At 55.6% G+C, this 18,918-nt stretch overlaps 1 protein-coding gene across 1 annotated transcript; it reads right to left on the bottom strand.

The window, feature by feature from the left end:
* Positions 1–13,610: 13,610 nt before the first annotated feature.
* On the bottom strand, positions 13,611–18,513 carry TRIM47 (tripartite motif containing 47). The gene is made up of 6 exons (XM_032178804.2): positions 17,805–18,513; positions 16,647–16,742; positions 16,136–16,366; positions 15,780–15,972; positions 14,984–15,058; positions 13,611–14,570 (listed from the first exon to the last, which is right to left on the bottom strand). The coding sequence occupies exons 1-6, from the start codon at positions 18,477–18,479 to the stop codon at positions 13,930–13,932; spliced, it is 1,911 nt and encodes a 636-aa protein (XP_032034695.1). The 5' UTR covers positions 18,480–18,513; the 3' UTR covers positions 13,611–13,929.
* Between the last annotated feature and the right edge of the window lie 405 nt (positions 18,514–18,918).

Here is an 18,918-nt window from a genome sequence, read left to right as displayed (position 1 = left end):
TGGCTCGCACCTGTAATCCCAGCACTTTGGGAAGCTGAGGCGGGCAGATCACCTGAGTCAGGAGTTCAAGACCAGCCTGGCCAACATGGTGAAACCCCGTCTCTACTAAAACTACAAAATTAGCCTGGCATGGTGACACAAACCTGTAATCCCAGCTACACGGGAGGCTGAGGCAGGAGAATAGCTGGAATCTGGAAGGCAGAGGTTGCAGTGAGCCGAGATGGCGCCATTGTACTCCAGGCTGGGCAAAAAGAGAGAAACTCAAAAAAAAAAAAAAAAAAAAAAGTGCTGCCGGCATGGTGGCTCATGGCGGACACTTAAGGTCAGGAGTTTGAGACCAGCCTGGCCAACATGGTGAAACCCCCATCTCTACTAAAAATACAAAAAATTAGCCGGGCGTGGTGGACACCTGTAGTCCCAGCTACTCAGGAGGCTGAGGTGGGAGGATTGCTTCGCTCAGGAGGCAGAGGTTGCAGTGAGCTGAGTTCGCACCATTGCACTCCAGCCTGGGTGACAGAGTGAGACCCCATCTCAGAAAACAAAACAAAACACAACACCAAAATCAACAACAATAGTACAGAGGCTTGAAAGAGGAGCCCCAGGGCACTAAAACCCAGCCCTCTGAGGAGGGGGCCTGGGCCGGCTGGTGCTGGTGCCGGTGCCTCTGAAGGGAGCTCGGGGTAGCTGGTTCTGCAAGGGTTGGAAAAAGTAGAAACTAGATTCAGCTGCTGCTAAAGAATTGCAGCTGCCCCAATGAAGAAGCTTTCCTGGGTAAAATACAGGCAAAAATAGTGAGCAGATGGGAGGCTGGGGCCTTCTCCAGCCCTGCAGGTCTCTCTAGCACCCCCTCTTGGCAGAGCCTGGCAGGGAGCGGCAGGCAGTGGAGAAACGTGGCTCTGGGTGCGCTGGCTCACGCCTGTAATCACAGCAGTTTGGGAGGCTCAGGCAGGTGGATCACCTGAGGGCAGGCGTTCGAGGCCAGCCTGGGCACCATGGTGAAACCCCATCTCTACTAAAAATACGAAAATTATCTGGGCGTGGTGGCGTGTGCCTGTAGTCCCAGCTACTCAGGAGGCTGAGGCAAGAAAATCCCTGCAATTCAGGAGGCGGAGGTTGCAGTGAACCAAGATCGCACCACTGCACTCCAGCCTGGGCGACAGGGCAAGACTCCTTCTCAAAAAGTAGTAATAAAAAATAAAATTGCCGGGCTCGGTGGCTCACGCCTGTAATCCCAGCACTTTGGGAGGCCGAGGTGGGCGGATCGTGAGATCAGGAGATCAAGACCATCCTGGCTAACATGGTGAAACCCCGTCTCTACTAAAGATACAAAAAAATTAGCTGGGCGTGGTGGCGGGCGCCTGTAGTCCCAGCTGCTCGGGAGGCTGAGACAGGAGAATGGCGTGAACCCAGGAGGCGGAGCCTGCAGTGAGCCGAGATTGCGCCACTGCACTCCAGCCTGGGCGACAGAGAGAGACTCCATCTCAAAAAAATAAAAAATAAATTAAAAAATGAAATTAAGAAAACAAAGACATGTGGCTCTGAGTCCCAGCCAGACCATGAAGCTGAGTTGGGTGGGTGGGTGTTATGAGTTGAGTTCTGTCCCCCCGCCAAATTCATATGTTGAAGTCCTGACCTGCACTACCTCAGAAAGTGACCTTATTTGGAAATAGGGTTGTTGAAGACATCATTAGTTAAGATGAGATCATTAGGGTGGGCCCTAAATCCAGCGTGACTGGTGCCCTTGTAAGAAGGAGAAACTTGGACACAGACACACATGCAGGGCGAAGGCGGTGCAAAGAGGGAGGCAGAGAGCTACCGGGATTGCTACACGGATTGCTACATATTGTCAACAAACCACCAGAAGCAAGGAGAGCATCAGGGGACAGATTTGCTCTCACAGCCTCGGAAGGAGTTGACCCTGCCCACACCTTGATTCCAGACTTCAGTCTCCAGCACTGAGACGATACATTTTGATTGTTTTTGTTTGTTTGTTTGTTTGTTTTTTTGAGATGGTGTCTCACTCTGTCGCCTAGGCTGGAGTGCAGTGGCGCGATCTCAGCTCACTGCAAGCTCCGCCTCCGGGGTTCACGCCATTCTCCTGTCTCAGCCTCCCGAGTAGCTGGGACTACAGGCACCTGCCACCACGCCCGGCTAATTCTTTTGTGTTTTTAGTAGAGACGGGGTTTCACCGTGTTAGCGAGGATGGTCTCGATCTCCTGACCTCGTGATGTGCCTGCCTCAGCCTCCCAAAGTGCTGGGATTACAGGCGTGAGCCACCGCACCCAGCCCATTTTGATTGTTTCAGCCACCTGGTTTGTGGTGTCTTGTTACGACAGCCCTAGCACATTAATACAGTGGGTTTGGAGCTAAGAGTCAAGAATTGGGCATCATCCCCAAAGTGTGCTTGGCCCAGGGCAGTAGGGCCTCAGCTGCAGCTAGAAGCCCTTGGAGCCGGACGCGGTGGCTCACACCTGTAATCCCAGCATTTTGGGAGTCCGAGGCGGGTGGATTACGTGAGGTTGGGAGTTCAAGACCAGCCTGACCAACATGGAGAAACCTTGTCTCTACTAAAAAATATAAAATTAGCCGGGCGTGGTGGCGCATGCCTGTAATCACAGCTACTTGGGAGGCTGAGGCGAGAGAACTGCTTGAACCCTGGAGGCAGAGGTTACAGTGAGCCAAGATCATGCCATTGCACTCCAGCCTGGGTCACAGAGTGAGACTCTGTCTCAAAAATAAAAATAAAAAAAGAGAAGCACTTGGGCTCGGATGGTAAGCATCTGAGCAGCAGACCCTGTAGAGAACAGAGTAGACGCTCTCCCATCTGAGGCCCCGGTGCGGTGGCTCATGCCTGTAATTCCAGCACTTGGGAGGCCAAAGTGGGTGGATCACTTGAGGCCAGGAGTTCGAGATCAGCCTGGCCAACATGGGGAAACCCCGTCTCTACTAAAAATACAAAAATTATCCGGGCGTGGTAGCGCACACCTGTAATCCCAGCTACACAGGAGGCTGAGGCAGGAGAATCACTTGAACCTGGGAGGCGGAGGTTGTAGTGAGCTGAGATGGTGCCACTGCACTCCAGCCTGAGCAACAGAGTTGGTGCGGGGGAGAAAGCTCTCCCATTCCCTGGGCACCATGGAATCACCATATAACGCCAGGTGCAGTGGCTCCGCCTGTAATCCTAGCACTTGGGGAGGCCGAAGTGGGCTGATCACCTGAGGTCAGGAGTTCGAGCCCAGCCTGGCCAACATGGTGAAACCCTGTCTCTACTAAAAATACAAAAATTAGCCGGGCATGGTGGTGGGCGCCTGTAATCCCAGCTACTTGGGAGGCTGAGGCAGGAGAATCACTTGAACCCGGGAGGTGGAGGCTGTAGTGAGCCAAGATTGTACTCTCCAGCCTGGATGACTCCATCTCAAATAATAATAATAATATTATTATTATTATTATAGTAATTATTATTATTATTATTATTATTATAGTAATAGTGATTCTACTGAGGGGGAAGATGCCCCTCCCCATATGCCTGAAGTTGAATTTCTTACTTTCTTGGCAAAGGGCAGCTTATAATCACTTTTTTTTTGAGACGGAGTCTCGCTCTATATGGCCCAGGCTGGAGTGCAGTGGAGCCATCTCAACTCACTGCAAACTCCGCCTCCTGGGTTCACGCCATTCTCCTGCCTCAGCCTCCCGAGTAGATGGAACTATAGGCGCCTGCCACCACGCCCGGCTAATTTTTTGTATTTTTAGTAGAGATGGGGTTTCACCGTATTAGCCAGGATGGTCTCGATCTCCTGACCTCGTGATCCGCCCGCCTCGGCCTCCCAAAGTGCTGGGATTACAGGCGTGAGCCACCGCGCCCGGCCTATAATCACATTTTACTTGATTTAGGGAAACTGCCCAAATGGACATTTCTTTTACCTGAGTTTTGGGGAACAAATTTGTGCTTGATACACCAAGTCTTCTTCTTTCAGCCAGTTGTCCTCTTTCTAATACGCCAGTGAGAGAAATAAAACTCCTGGTAAGTCGTTGGTAACTTTCTGCCACTCACCGTTGGTTGCTCTGCTGCGGAGTGGCAGATGCCCTGTGAGGCGCTGGTGATGTTTGGTGACGTGGAAGTGGGCTATTTTGGATGAGTCCTTTTTGGCCGTGGGTATTTCAAGAACACAAGTTGCCCTCTCCCTCTTCAGAGGCAGGGCCCGGCGGCGCGTGTCTGGGGCTGTTTCTGGTTGCTATAGAGATGGGCCCCACCCTGAAGTTCCCGCTGGGACCTCCTGGCTCTGTCAAGTTCAGTTTCCCCAGACACAGCTGCAACGCCTGTTCTGAGCAATTCCTGCTGTTAGAGTGTTTATACACACCTCGAGTGCATTTCCGCTTCTGAGCCTCCAAAACCACAGAAAGCCAGAAAGGGGCGTTGTGACCTCTTGAAGATGTCTGCATCCCAGTACTGAGAAGCCTTGGCTGGAGGGACCCCCCCACCCCACACCAGAGAGCTGGAGGAGAAGAGGGACCAGGGGAGGTGCTTAAAGGCCTGGCCCCTCCCTGCTATTATATTTCTGGGTCCCCCTTCCCAGAGTTAGGGGGCTCTTCTCCACTTCCCTGGCAAGATGCAACGCGGCAGCTTTAGTCATTTTCATCCTCTTTTTTCCGCTCCTTAAGCTTATCTCTCACCTAAATAATAGAATGATTTTGAAACTTCAAATCTTTTTTTTTTTTTTGAAATGAGGTCTCACTCTGTCGCCCAGGCTGGAGTGCAGTAGTGTGATCTCAGCTCACTGCAACCTCTGCCTCCTGGGCTCAAGCAGTCCTCATACCTCAGCCTTCAGAGTAGCTGGGATCACAGGTGTGCATCACCATGCCTGGCTAATTTTTGTTTTTTTTGTATTTTTGGTAGAGATGGGGTTTCACCATGTTGCCCAGGCTGGCCCTGATCTCCTGAGCTCGTGATCCTCCCGCCTTGGCCTCCCTAAGTGCTAGGATTAAAGGCATGAGCCATGGTGCCCAGCCGAAACTTCAAATCTGATTGTACTGTTTCCCCATGTGACACCATGCCCTGGCTTCCCATTGTTCCTAGGAAAAGTCCAGAATCCTTACCAGGCTTTGCCCTGCAGGACCTGGCCTGCCACCTCAGGCTTCTCGCCCTTCTGCCCTGCACTCCTGTCCCCTGCAGCGCTCTGGCTGGTCTCGAGCCCACACCCATCCTTTCTGTCTTGTTAACTCCTCCCTGTCCTTCAGGCCTCAGCAGTCCTTTCTTCAAGGAGGTGATCCCTAGAAATGGCCTTCTGCCAGCCCCATTAGGGCTCCTTCTCATGGCCACTGTCCTTTTCTGTCTTTTTTTTTTTTTTTTTTTGGTGGCAGGGGGCAGGGCGTGTGGTAAAATATACATAACATAAAATTCACCATTTTAACCTTTTTTTTTTGAGACGGAGTCTTGTTCTGTCACCAGGCTGGAGTGCAGTGGTGCAATCTCGGCTCACTGCAACCTCCCCCTCCTGGGTTCAAGTGATCCTCCTGCCTCAATCTCTCCAGTGGCTGGGATTACAAATGAGTGCTGCCACACCCAGCTAATTTTTGTAATTTTTGCATTTTTAGTAGAGATGGGGTTTCACCATGTTGGCTTTGATCTCCTGACCTCGTGATCCACCCACCTCGGCCTCCCAGAGTGCTGGATTTACAGGCGTGAGCCACCACGCCCAGCCAATTTTAACCATTTTTAAATGTACACTTCAGGGGCTTTAAGTGAATACGTTGTTGTGCAGCCATCAGCACCATCCATCTCCAGAACTTTGTCATCATTCCACGCTGAAACTGTCCCCATTAAACGCCAACTCCTCATTCCCTGTCGACCAGCCCCTGGCAACCTCTATCATATTCTAGGGACCTCATATAAATGGAATCATAAAGTATTTGTCTTTTTGTGATTGGCTTATTTTACTTGGCATAATGTCTTCAACGTTTATCCAAATTGTAGCATATGTCAGAACTTCTTGATTGTTTAGGGATGAATAATAGTCCATTATGTGTGTGTATATATAGATTTTTTTTTTTTGCTTATTTATTCATGTGTCTGTGGACACTTGGATTGTCCCAGGCTGGAGTGGAATGGTGTGATCTTGGCTCACTGCAGCCTCCACCTCCCGGGTTCAAGGGATTGTCCTGCCTCAGCCTCCAGAGTAGCTGGGATTACAGGCACCTGCCACCACACCCAGCTAATTTTGTATTTTTAGTAGAGATGGGGGTTTCACCATGTTGGCCAGGCTGGTCTCGAACTCCTGGCCTCAAGTGATCCACCTGCCTCGGCCTCCCAAAGTGCTGGGATTACAGGTGTTGAGCCACTGCACACGGCCTGCTTTCAGTTATTTTGGATACGTACCCAGAAGTGGGGTTGCTGTGCTTTTCTTTGATAGTACTTAGTACAGTGACACCTATCCGGCAGCCATTTGTGTAGTGCCTGTGAGGACAGGGGCATCTCTGTGACGCCCACTGCTGTATCCCTAGCACGGAGCACTGTGCCCTACAGCGATTAAATATTGTTTTGTTGGCCAGGTGCGGTGGCTCATGCGTGTAATCCCAGTACTTTGGGAAGCTGAGGTGGGTGGATCACCCGAGGTCAGGAGTTCAAGACCAACCTGGACAACACGGAGAAACCCCATCTCTACTAAAAATACAAAAATTAGCTCAGTGTGGTGGTGCACACCTGTAATCCCAACTACTTGGGAGGTTGAGGTAGGAGAATCACTTGAACCCGGGAGGCAGAGGTGGCAGTGAGCTGAGATTGTGCCACTGCACTCCAGCTTGGGAGACAGAGTGAGACTCCAACTCAAATATATAATATATATTATATTTATCAAATATATAATATATAATAATTATATATGTATAATATAATATATAATATATATTTGAGTTGGCATCTCTATCTATGTAGACACTACATAATATATATTTTATATTATATATGAAATAATAAATATATCATATATTAAATATATTATCTATCAAATATATATTACACATAATATATAGTTTTGTTTTGTTTTAGAGACAAGGACTCACTCTGTCACCCAGGCTGGAGTTCAGTGGTGCAATGGTAGCTCACTGTAGTCTTGAACTCCTGGGCTCAAGTGATCCTCCCACCTCAGCCTCCTGAACAGCTGGGCCTGCAGGCACGCACCACCACCCCGGCTAATTTGTTTTTATTTTTACAGAGAAAAGGTCTTGCTATGTTGCCCAGGGTAGCCTTGAACTCCTGAGCTCAAGCGACCCCCTTGCCTTGGCTTCTCAAAGTGCTAGGATTACAGGTATGAGCCACCTCACCTAGCCTAATTTTTTATTTTTATTTTAGGCATGGGGTCTCACTGTGTTGCCCAGGCTGGTCTGGAACTTCTCACCTCAAGTGATCCTCTTGCCTCGGTCTCTCAAGATGTTGGGATTACAGGCATAAGCCACTGTGCCCAGCCCTGATAACATTATCGTTGAATGAGTGAGTGAAAGTTTCCTATCAGGATGGGTAGAACAAGATGTAGTGCCCTGGAAAACTTAGGTGTGGGCTAATCTTAGCCCCTGAAAAACAGATCCTTGGGATGCCCCAAGGATCTCTGTCACCCAGGCTAAAGTGTGATAGTGTGATCACAGCTCACTGCAACCTTGAACTCTGGGGCTCAAACAACCAGTACTCCCACCTCAGGCTCCTGAGTGGCTGGGACTACAGGCTCCCGCCACCACTCCTGGCTAGTTTTTTATTTGTTTGTTTTTTTCGATTTCTTTTTTTTGGTAGAGACAGGATCTTGCTATGTTGCCCAGGCTGGTCTCCAACTCCTGGGCTCAAGTGATCCTCCCACCTCAGCCTCCCAAAGTTTTGGGATTATAGGTGCGAGCCCCCGAGCCCAGCTGTTTTTTATTTATTTTATTTTATTTCAGTGGGAGTTTCCTTCTTATCACCCAGGCTGGAGTGCAATGGTGCCATGTCAGCTCACTGCAACCTCCGCCTCCTGGGTTCAAGCCATCCTCCTGCCGCAGCCTCCCAAGTAGCTGGGATTAGCCACCATGCCTGGCTAATTTTTGTATTTTTAGTAGAGACGCGGTTTCACCATGTTGGTCATACTGGTCTCAAACTCCTGACCTCAGGTGATCTGCCCGCCTCAGCCTCCCAAAATGCTAGGATTACAGGCGTGAGCCACCATGCCTGGCCTGTTTTTTATATTAAAGCAATATTGGGCCAGGCTTGTATGTTAAAGCAACATTGGGCTAAAAATACAAAAATTAGCTGGGCGTTGTGGTGCACGCCTGTAATCTCAGCTATTGAGTAAACTTCAAAATTTGAATGTCATTTAAAGATAAAGTACAGGCCAGGTGTGGGTGTTGTGGCTCATGCCTATGATCCCAGCACTTTGGGAAGATGAAGTGGGAAGATTGCTTGGGCCCAGAAGTTGGAGACCAGCCGGGCCAACATAGCAAGACCCCATCTCTATTTGGTTCCATATACCCCTGAGGGTGTCAGGAGCACGTGGGGAGAACACGGAGGCTCTCCATCCCAAGCAAAGCCCACAAGGACCACCAGGATTTCCTGCATTTCTTATGCATCTCCCAGATCCGACTGTGTGGACGGGGAATGACCTTGCCTTCTAGATTTTGTTTGTTTGAGATGGAGTCTCGCTCTGTTGCCCAGGCTGGAGTACAGTGGTGCGATCTCAGCTCACTGCAACCTCTGCCTCCCGGGTTCAAGCGATTCTCCTGCCTCAGCCTCCTGAGTAGCTGGGCTTACAGGCATGCACCACCATGCCCAGCTAACTTTTGTATTTTAGTGGAGATGGGGTTTCACTATGTTGGTAAGGCTGGTCTTGAACTTCTGACTTCATGATCTGCCCTCCTCAGCCTCCCAAAGTGCTGGCATTACAGGCATGAGCCACCACACCTGGCCACCTTCCAGGTTTTGAATGTTGGCATCAAACGGGCATGGGGTGTTTGGGGTTGAACGGGACACAGACCCTGCTCAGTGCTCCAGTAGTCCCCTGTTATCCATGGTTTTGCTTACCCACAGTCTACTACAGTCCAAAAATGTTAAATGGAAGATTCCAGAAGTAAACAACTCATAAGTTTTAGATTGCATGCCGTTCTGAGTAGCATGATGAAATCTCACACCATCCCACTTCATCCAGCCTGCCTGGGACAAGAATCATCCCTTTGTCTGGGGAATCCACACTGTAGGGACTGCCCGCCCATTGTTTACTTTTAGCCGTCTTGGTTACTACATAGAAAAACCATAGTGCGTATAGGATTCTGTACCGTCTGCAGCGTCAGGCAGCCACGGGGGGTCTGGGAACGCATCCCCCGAGATAAAGAAGTACTAGAGTACTTTCCTCACGGGAGAGACGCAGCAGCTGCCAACCTCAGCCACGCCCAGTTGGGCCCCAGCCTCCTGGCCAGGCCTCGGGGAGCCACAGTCCGGCCGCACCCGCTCTGCCTGGGAGGAGAGGGGGTGAAGGGAGGCACTTCTGTGAGTGTTCCTCGGGCCTCGGGAAGGAGAGGACAAGGATGAGGAGAAGGGAGGAAAGAAGACTGGGGGTCTGTTTCCTCCTGGGGTGTGGGGAGGTCATGGGAGCAGCCCAAGCCCCTTCCTCAGGCCGTTGGTTGGAACCCCAGCTCATTTTCCCACAGAAACGAAGTGGGAGTGGAGGTTGGCTCCCTGCCTGGTCCAGAGCAGCCAGGCCCGGCAACCAGCGCCAAAGCCTCGGAAACCCCTCACCCTGCACCATTGTCTGGGCCTGGCGGGGGCTCTGGCGGGAGCTTCTGAGACCACAGACCCTTGGGCAGCCGTGCCAAGGCTCTGGTGACCGTGGGAACTGGGACCCAGCCGAGGGCAGCGCATACACAGGCGGCAGCGCTGGGAAGCAGGCCTGTGTGTGTGTGAGTGTGAGTGTGAGTGTGAGGTGTGTGTGTGTGTGTGTGTGTTTAGACATTTCTCTTTTTTTGGAGACAGAGTCTTGCTCTGTCGCCCAGGCTGGAGTGCAGGGGTGTGATCTCGGCTCACTGCAACCTCGGCCTCCCAGATTCAAGTGATTCTCTTGCCTCAGCCTCCTGAGTAGCTGGGACTGCAGGCACATACCACCACTCCTAGCTAATTTTTGTATTTTTTAGTAGAGACGGGGCTGGTCTCGAACTCCTGATCTCAAGTGATCTGCCCGCCTCAGCCTCCCAAAGTGCTGGGATAACAGGCATGAGCTACCACGCCTGGCCTGTTTAGGCATTTCTAAGCACAAGACACACCTAGGCTGGGCGGTATGGAAAGAGTGTTCTGGACTGGGTAACAGTGGGCAGCCCCCCAGTACCCCTGTGCTTCAGTTTCTTCCTCTGCAAATGGTAGTGGGAGGGGAAGGTTGAGACTAGATCAGTGGTTTTCTCATTTTTTTCTTTTTCACAGTTTCTTTTTTTAAAGGAGTCTTGAATCAAATAGGCAAATGCTTCTCTGATTAAGGTGTTGGCAGGGGTGCTGAGGGACCTCCCCCAGCCTTTCCCCAGCCCACCCCGCTCAGTGCATCTCCTCCTAGGTCTTCTCAGAGCATTGTTGGAAAAGCCACTGGGCTGAAGCAACATGCATTCACACACAGGTGTTCACCCAGGCAGACACGCACACACAGCACACACACACACGCAGACATACACACATGTATATGAATATACGCACATATACGCATACACACAAAACACATAGGCATGCAGACCACACACACACACACACACACACACACACTCTCACACTCCAGGGTGACAAAGGAAATGCGAGATTGTAGCTAACACTCCAGTCTTCCGAGTCTGAAACTTGGGATCTGAAGAGCCAGCCCCTTGCTAGCTGTGCGCCCAGGGGCCAGCCAATCCCTGGCTCTGAGCTGCAAAGCTGAAATACAGGGATTTGGGATTAAAATGCTTGTTTCAGGCAGGGTACAGAACCCCGTCTCTACATTTTAAAATTTATTTTATTTTATGTATTTATTTTTGAGACAGGGTCTTACCCTGTCACCCAGGCTAGAGTATAGTGGCATGAAGATGGCTCACTGCAGCGCCAACTTCCTGGGCTCAAGGGACCCTCCCATCTCAGCCTCCCAAGTAGCTGAGACCGCAGGCGTGCACCGCCACGATGGCTTTTCGTTTTTGTTTTTGTTTTTTTGTTTTTTGAGACGGAGTCTCGCTCTGTCGCCCAAGCTGGAGTGCAGTGGCGTGATCTCGACTCACTGCAACCTCCGCCCGCTGAGTTCAAGTGATTCTCTGCCTCAGCCTCCCAAGTAGCTGGGATTACAGGCGCCTGCCACCACACCTGGCTAATTTTTTTTGTATTTTTAGTAGAGATACGGTTTCACCATGTTGGCCAGGCTGGTCTTGAACTCCTGACCTCGTGATCCACCCGTCTCAGCCTCCCCAAGTGCTGAGATTACAGACGTGAGCTATCACGCCTGGCCAATTTTTTTTTTTTTTTTTTTTTTTGAGACAGAGTTTCACTCTATTGCCCAGGCTGGAGTGCAGTGGCGCGATCTCGGCTCACTGCAAGCTCTGCCTCCCGGGTTCATGCCATTCTCCTGCCTCAGCCTCCAGAGTAGCTGGGACTACAGGTGCCCCCCACCGTGCCCGGCTTATTTTTTGTATTTTTAGTAGAGACGGGGTTTCACCGTGTTAGCCAGCATGGTCTCGATCTCCTGACCTCGTGATCCACCTGCCTCGGCCTCCCAAAGTGCTGGGATTACAGGCGTGAGCCACCGTGCCCGGCCCCAATTTTTTTTATTTTATTTTTGTTTTTTGTAGAGATGGGGTCTCACCATGTTGGCCATACTGATCTCAAACTCCTGGGCTCGAGTGATCCTCCCCACCTCAGCCTCCCAAAGTGCTGGGATTACAGGTGTGAGCCACCGTGCCCAGCCTCAACATTTTTTTAAAGAGATGTTTGTTTCCCAAACTTCCACGCAAGACTCTGGAGCTGGAGGCCACTCTGCAGATGGCATGCTTGCTGAGTGGCTGTGTCTGTGGCCACAGGCAGGACTAGTCATGCCTGAATTCCACCAGGAAAGCACCAGGCCTGTCTAGTCCACATTCCAGGACATGCCAACGCTTCCTGCAGGGTCAGAGACCAGAAGGTTCCCCGGCAAGGGGCGCCTGTGGGGTAGGGAGTGCCAAGTTGGGGGACGAGATGAGACACCAGGTGGCCTGAGGGGTGGGAGGGGTCCTGTGCAAGGTAGGAGGCTTGTAGTAGGAGGTACAAGGAGCATCCAAGGGGACAGCAGGGCAGCCTTCTCCACCAGCCCCTTCACTGCCGGGTGAGCTGGGGACCCGTGGCTGCCAAGGGAACGGTGTTGAAAACACAAAGCACCAGGGGCAAGGAGGCCCCGCCCGGAAAAACAACATCCTGGCTGCTGGGGCCCAGGCAGGCTCTATGGGAGGGGCTATTTTTAGCTGCTGAGGCTGCTGGGGCCGGACTTGTATGGCCTTGCTGTCTGGCTGCATAACTCACCCATTATCCCGCCTGACCTTGAGCTGGGCGTCTATCTGAGAGGCCTCTCTGTCTGCCCTTGCGCTCGGCCACAGCCCCTCTCTGGGGTGCACCTGGGCCACACAGAACACAGGGAGGAGTGAGCTGGCCTGGGCCTGGAAACACACTGGCCTGTAGCCTCAGGGTACCCCAGGCCTGGCTTGGGTTCTAGGGCAGCAGAGGGCACTGGGCCCTCCCAGAAGAGAGGCAGAGGCTCTCCTGGGGCACAGGTCACAGGTGTCCCCAGAATGGAGGGCAAGAAGATTCCAGAGGGGGACATAAGTCCTTTTATTTTGTGAGATGGAGTCTTGCTCTGTCGCCCAGGCTGGAGTGCAGTGGTATGATTGATCTCGGCTCACTGCAACCTCTGCCTTCCAGGTTCAAGTGATTCTCCTGCCTCAGACCCCCGAGTAGCTGGGATTACAGGCGCCCACCACCATGCCCGGCTAATTTTTGTATTTTTAGTAGAGACGAGGTTTCACCATGTTGCCTAGGCTGGTCTCGAACTCCTGACCTCAAGTGATCTGCCTGCCTTGGCCTCCCAAACTGCTGCGATTACAGGCATGAGCCACTGTGCCCGGCTAGGACATAAGTTCTCTTATTGTAGATGTTCTGGGCTCCAGCCACACCCTGGGCCGGCTCTGTGGGCTGAGGACTATGTGTGAAGGAAGCTCCAGGTCTCAAAACTCTCTTGCCCACACCCAGGGGTCCTGCCCTGTTCCTGCAGGGGTGATGCCTGCATTTAATGCTAGGCACAAACAGTACAAACAGCAAAGGCAGGTCCAGAACCAGGCTGCGGCATGAAAGATAAAAATAGCTGGTGGGAGTCAGGCCATCCCAAGCAAACACTCAAGCAGCCAGGGTGGCAGTGGGGCTGGAGAAGCCACCTCTGGCTGCCCCTGCTGGGAACAAGGGAGTGGGGGTGCCCCAAAGGACACGTACCCTGTTCCAGCCCCCTTCTCCCAGGCCAGGGCTCTCTCTCAACAGGAATCCTGGGACCAGGGGCTCCGGCCCCTCTCCTGCCTGCCCACTCAGCCAGCTTACAAATGAGAGCAGTTCTGGGAATCCTTGGATGGAGAGGATGGAAAAGGAGTCATTCATTCAACAAGTGTTTATTGAGCATCTACTACATGCCAGACACTGTTCTAGAAACCTGGAAGAGGAGGAGTCAGGGTAGCTTGGAGCTGTCCCAGCTGTAGCTCTGTCTCCCAGAAGCGAGGTCTGCAGGGGAACAGGGTCTGGGGGTCCTCCTGCCTGGCAGAGGGAAGGCTGAGTGTATAAAAGGTGGAAGCCTCTAGAAATAAGAAGGCTGGGTGTGTGGGACGCATGCTGGTGCCTTCCCCAGACGAAGGAGAGGGCCCAGAGGAGGCAGCTTCCTGGAGCAGAGACCGCAGCAGGAGTGCCCGTGCCCGGCATCACCTCCTCTTCAGCACAGATATGCAGGACTTCTTGAGGGGCCCGATCTGCAGGTGGGCGTCCACACTCTCCAGAAAGAAGGCAGGCTTGAGCCTGTGGGTGAAGAGCCCCGCAAAGTGACTGTCCAGGCGGCTCTGGAAGGGGTCAGTGGGGGAGGCCGGGATGCCACCCCGGCGGGGCCGAGAGGCCTTCAGCCTCCGCAGGAGGCTCATCTTGCCGTCCCGCACGGCATAGAAGGCCAAGGCACGGTCGGCGTATTCCAGGCAGACCCCGACCGTGGGCGAGAAGGGGTGGGGCAGGGGAGCCTCCAGCCCATGAAACCAGACGGAGAAGCTGCGTCCATTCCACTGCAGGCAGCAGGAGTGGGCGTTGCGGCCCAGCCGGCCGCGGTCGTAGGGCTCTTGTGGGGAGAAGTCTTCGGCCATGACCCCCACGCTGACCCAGCCCTCAATAATCTCCACCTCCCAGTAGTAGGTGCCTCGGTCCAGGGCACCCTCGCCCAGCACCTGCTCACAATGGGTGAAGCGGGTGGGCGACTCGGGGTAGTTGATAGGACACAGCACCCTCTTGACACCTTTGGTTCCAAACAGCTGCAGGAACTTGTCTGCCGTGTCACTGTCCAAATCCACGATGTAGGCAACTGATCCCGCGGACAGAAGAGAGAGGCAAGGCTCAGGGCCAGGCTCAGAGGGCACGGCCCCTCCCCAAGTACCCACCCCCGCAAAACGCAGCCTCTCCCAGAGTCCAGAGTCCAGAGCCACCAGGGAGCAATCACCACCCAGACGTGGCACGCTGTGCTCACACGCATGCCCGTTGCCTGTGTTCTGCCCCTTGCCCCATGTGCTTCCCAGCGTTGGAAAACGCTGCTTTCCAACCGGCACGACCCAGCCCCACCGGGGACCACCCCAGGAGCTGCCCTAGCTCTCCCCACGAACTGGGGAGAGGAATCCTAACCCTCGTGTGCCAGGGCCCTGCTAGGACCTGTGTTTGGGACCAGCCCAGCAGCACTGGGAGGGCCCAGTGTGAGTGGAGGGGGCACAGGCGTCCACTTACACTTGAGGAAATAGTCCCTGGGAGCTTCACTCTCCAAGAGGTTCGTGCTGTCGAGGTCCTGGGGCTCAGCATCAGCTGTAGAAGAGGAGATAGTGGTGAGAACGCCTCCAGACTGCCCCCTTCTTTTTTTTTTTTTTTTTTTGAGACGGAGTCTCACTCTGTCACCCGGGCTGGAGTGCAGTGGCGCAATCTCGGCTCACTGCAAGCTCCGCCTCCCGGGTTCACGCCATTCTCCTGCCTCAGCCTCTCCGAGTAGCTGGGACTACAGGCGCTCGCCACCACGCCCGGCTAATTTTTTTGTATTTTTAGTAGAGACAGGGTTTCACCGTGGTCTCGATCTCCTGACCTCGTGATCCGCCCGCCTCGGCCTCCCAAAGTGCTGGGATTACAAGCGTGAGCCACCGCGCCCGGCGACTGCCCTCTTCTGAACCTGTGACTACAATCCCTTCCCCCTTCACTTCCTCCCAGAGTCCAGAGCCACCAGGGAGGAAGCACCACCCAGATGTGGCACGCTGTGCTCACACGCATGCCCGTTGCCTGTGTTCTGCCCCTTGCCCCATGTGCTTCCCAGGCCACAGCCCTCTGGAGCTAGAGGGTGGGCTAGGAGAAGCCCCCTCTCCCCCAGGTCCAAGGGGCTGATTGATCCCCACAGGGTGGCAGCTCTAGTCACTGGCAGGATTTGGGCTCCTCCCTGTGCCAGGCACAATTTTCCTCCTCCACTTCTGGATGGGCACCAGGCCTGGGGGCCTATGTGAGAGGCTGGGAGAGGGTGAGTCATGGGGGGGGCGGTGCCCACCTTCCAGCTTCTGTGGCCCATCCTCGTTGCCACCCAGCCCCCTCAGCTGCTCCCACTGGTTGACACAGGCCACGGCCAGCATGTCTCTCACTGCACGGACAGCTTGGGATGATTTGGTGAAGCTGAGCTCCCTCGGGGGTCCAGGCCCAGGGCTACACCCATCCTCCAGGGCCAGCCTTAGTGCCAGCAGCTCCTGTGCCAGACAAATGCCCATTAAAGCGCTGCTGGCCATGGCTCCTCCTTGCTGGGGGTGGAGGCAGCTCTGCCAGGAGGTCATGCACCCACTGCCTCCTCCTCCCTCCCCCCCCACCTGTCCCAGCTTCTGTTCCTTCCGTGGCCCCCAGAGTGGCCTTCACCTGCAGGAAGCTGACTGAGTCGGCTTCGGGGACCTGGCTGAGATTCTGGCGGGCTCGGCTCAGGCGGCTGCGCTGTTCCTCCTGGCGCCGCAGGTCACCCTGGGAGCTGCCTAGCATAGCAGCTTCCCCCTCCTCGATGAAGCCCAGCACCTGGGTCTGGAAGCCCTGCAGGGCGGCCGCAGCCTCTGCAAACAGCCGGCTCACCCTCTCCCGCTCCGCCACGGCTGCACTCTGCACAGGACGACAGTAGAGGGGGCAATGAGGGCAAAGAACCGTCCTGGACTGTGCCCCCCTCCTTCCCTGACCCCAGCTTCCCACCGGCCCTCTTGAGGGGACAGAGGGCCCAGCCTGAGCCTGTCCTGGATCTGGGCCAGGTCAGGGGACACTTGTGCTCAGTGGGTATGGGCATGCTTTGTTTGGAGTGGATTGTTCCATGCTGAAAGCATACACTGCCAGGAGTATGCCCGCCGCAGGGGAGGACAGGGATGGAGGCTGGGGAGGGGTGTTTGACCTTGATGAGGGCCACCGTGCGCCTGGACTGTGCAATGCCAGCACCCAGCTCATCCATGCGGTCCTCCACGGCGCTCAGGACTTTGGGCTGCTCAGCCTGTGGACAACATCCTCCATGAGTGTGAGGTCTGGCAGAGGCCACAGCCCTACGCTCAGGTCCCAGGCCTTGCCAGGGGAGAGAAGGGGGTGACCGGGGAGTAGTGTCTGTGCATCGGGTGGGACTGGAGGGGCCGTGATGTCCCACAATATGCCAAAGGTGCCTGCAGCCCAGGCTGGTGCCTTTCCTGAACGCCTAGGGGGCGCGCAGGCTGACCGGGTGTCTGCGTCCGGTCTCTGACAGGAGGCCTAGCACAGGGCAGTCCGCTGGTCTCAGTGCTGCTCAGATGAATTTGAGAACTTCCTCCGGCGGGGAAGAGGCACAGAGTAAGCGAGTTAGGTTGGGAGGGGGGCGGCGGGGGTGGTGACTGCGCAAGGAGGCATTAAGCTGTCCTGGGGATCACTGTTCCCAAAGAGCCTGCATCCACAGTCCAGGCCTGAAAAAAAGGGAATTCCGGGCAAATCCCCTAGGTCTTATGAGTCACTGCTCCAGGCAGGAGAGACGGAAAATCCCTTGGCCAGAGGCGCCAAGACCGGGCTGGAGGCCAAAGGAAACTGGGGGCGGGAGGTAGAGGCCGCGGCGCACATGCTCCCACCACTGGCCCCCGCAACAGCTGGACAGAGAATCTGTGTGCCCGGTCGCCCTCTGCCGCCCTCCTGCCGCCTGCCACACCCATCGAAAGCCGCTGCCTCAGCCCAGGGCAAATCTGAGCTGAGACCGGCGTGAGCCTCCGGGCGGGAGCAGCAGCCACGCTACCGCAACCCCGCGGGCCTAACCCGGCTCCCTCCCGCCTACACCCCCATAGACCCCGGCCTGGCTTCAGGTTCCCTGCCCGCTCTTCGCGTCCTTGTCCTGTTCTCACGTCCCTCCTTCCTCCCTTCCCATCTCCATCACCGCCAGCAGATGACCTTGTCAAGGCTGGAAGGGACCTCAAAGATCCTCAGGTTAGAGGAGGAAATTAAGACCCAACCCGGGAAGGTTGGGGGGGTCCAAGGTCCTCGGCCCGCTCGCGCGCGGTCGGTCACCAGCCCCGGCTCACCCTAGTGTGCCCCCGGAGCCCACCTCCTGAAGCGCGCGCTCCTGCTCCAGCGGCACCAGCTCGTGGCCGCGGTGCTCCTGGGCGGCGCAGGCCTCGCACAGACACACGCGCTCCGCGCGGCAGTAGCGCTCGAGCGGCCGCAGGTGGCGCGGGCACAGGCTCTCCTCTAGCCGGCGCAGCGGCGGCACCAGGCGGTGTCCGCGGAGCGCGGGGCTGCGCTCGTGCGGGCCCAGGTGAGCGGGGCAAAAGGAGGCGAGGCAGGAGAGGCAGGACAGCGCGGCGGGCAGGGCCGCGCCCTCGGGGCACGCGTCGCAGCGCACTGGCTCTTCGCCCGCGGGCCACGGCTCGGGAGCGCAGGGGGCCGACGGCTCCGGGGCGCTGGGCGGCGCACTGGGTGCCGAGGGCTCCGGGGCCGGGGCAGGGGCCGGGCCGGGGCCGGGCCCCGGGCCCGAGCCCTGGCGGAGCTGCAGCAGCTCGGACAGCGTGTGGTTCTTGCGGAGCTGAAGGCCGTCGGGGAAGGGCTCCTGGCACAGCGGGCAGCGGGCCGCGCCTCCGGGTCCGCCCGCGCCACTCGCGCCACGATGCGGCCAGAGTGCGCCCAGGCAGGCGAGACAGAAGTTGTGGCCGCAGGGCAGCGTCACCGGCTCCCGGAGCGGCTCTAGGCAGATGGGGCAGCTGAAGGGTCCACTGCAGTCCATGACTCCGCGGCCGCCCAGGGCGCCGCCGATTCTGCTCCGGCCTGGGAGGGACCCGGGCCGTTCGCGCCGCGGCACCGCCCCCTGGGACCTAGGCCAGGGCTCCGGCCCCCGCCCGCCCCCAGCTCGGCCCGCCCCGCAGCGCCGCCGGCCTGCGGACTCCCAGTACCCGCCCAGATGACGCGGGGAGGTCTCCGAGCCCGCGCGACCCCCAGGGGAGTCCGCGTGGTCCTAAGGAAGGGCGCTGCTGAAAGGGTGTGAAACTGAGTGAGCGCGGGCGGAGAACGCGAGAGGTACAGCGGAAGGAATGGGAAGGGCTCAGCCTCCATCCCTGTGGTCATTTTGGGCCAGGCCAGGGCTCCGCAGGGGCTGAGCGGGTCTAGCTGTGTCACGCCTGCACCTTTGCGCTCGACCCCTCCCTGGCACCCTTAGCAAAGTTCCT

This window comes from Hylobates moloch, unplaced genomic scaffold (genome assembly GCF_009828535.3).
Source record: "Hylobates moloch isolate HMO894 unplaced genomic scaffold, HMol_V3 SCAFFOLD_15, whole genome shotgun sequence".
Classification (NCBI taxonomy): domain Eukaryota; kingdom Metazoa; phylum Chordata; class Mammalia; order Primates; family Hylobatidae; genus Hylobates; species Hylobates moloch.
Note: the sequence above shows the minus strand (reverse complement) of the source record. Positions and strands in the feature narration are given on the sequence as shown.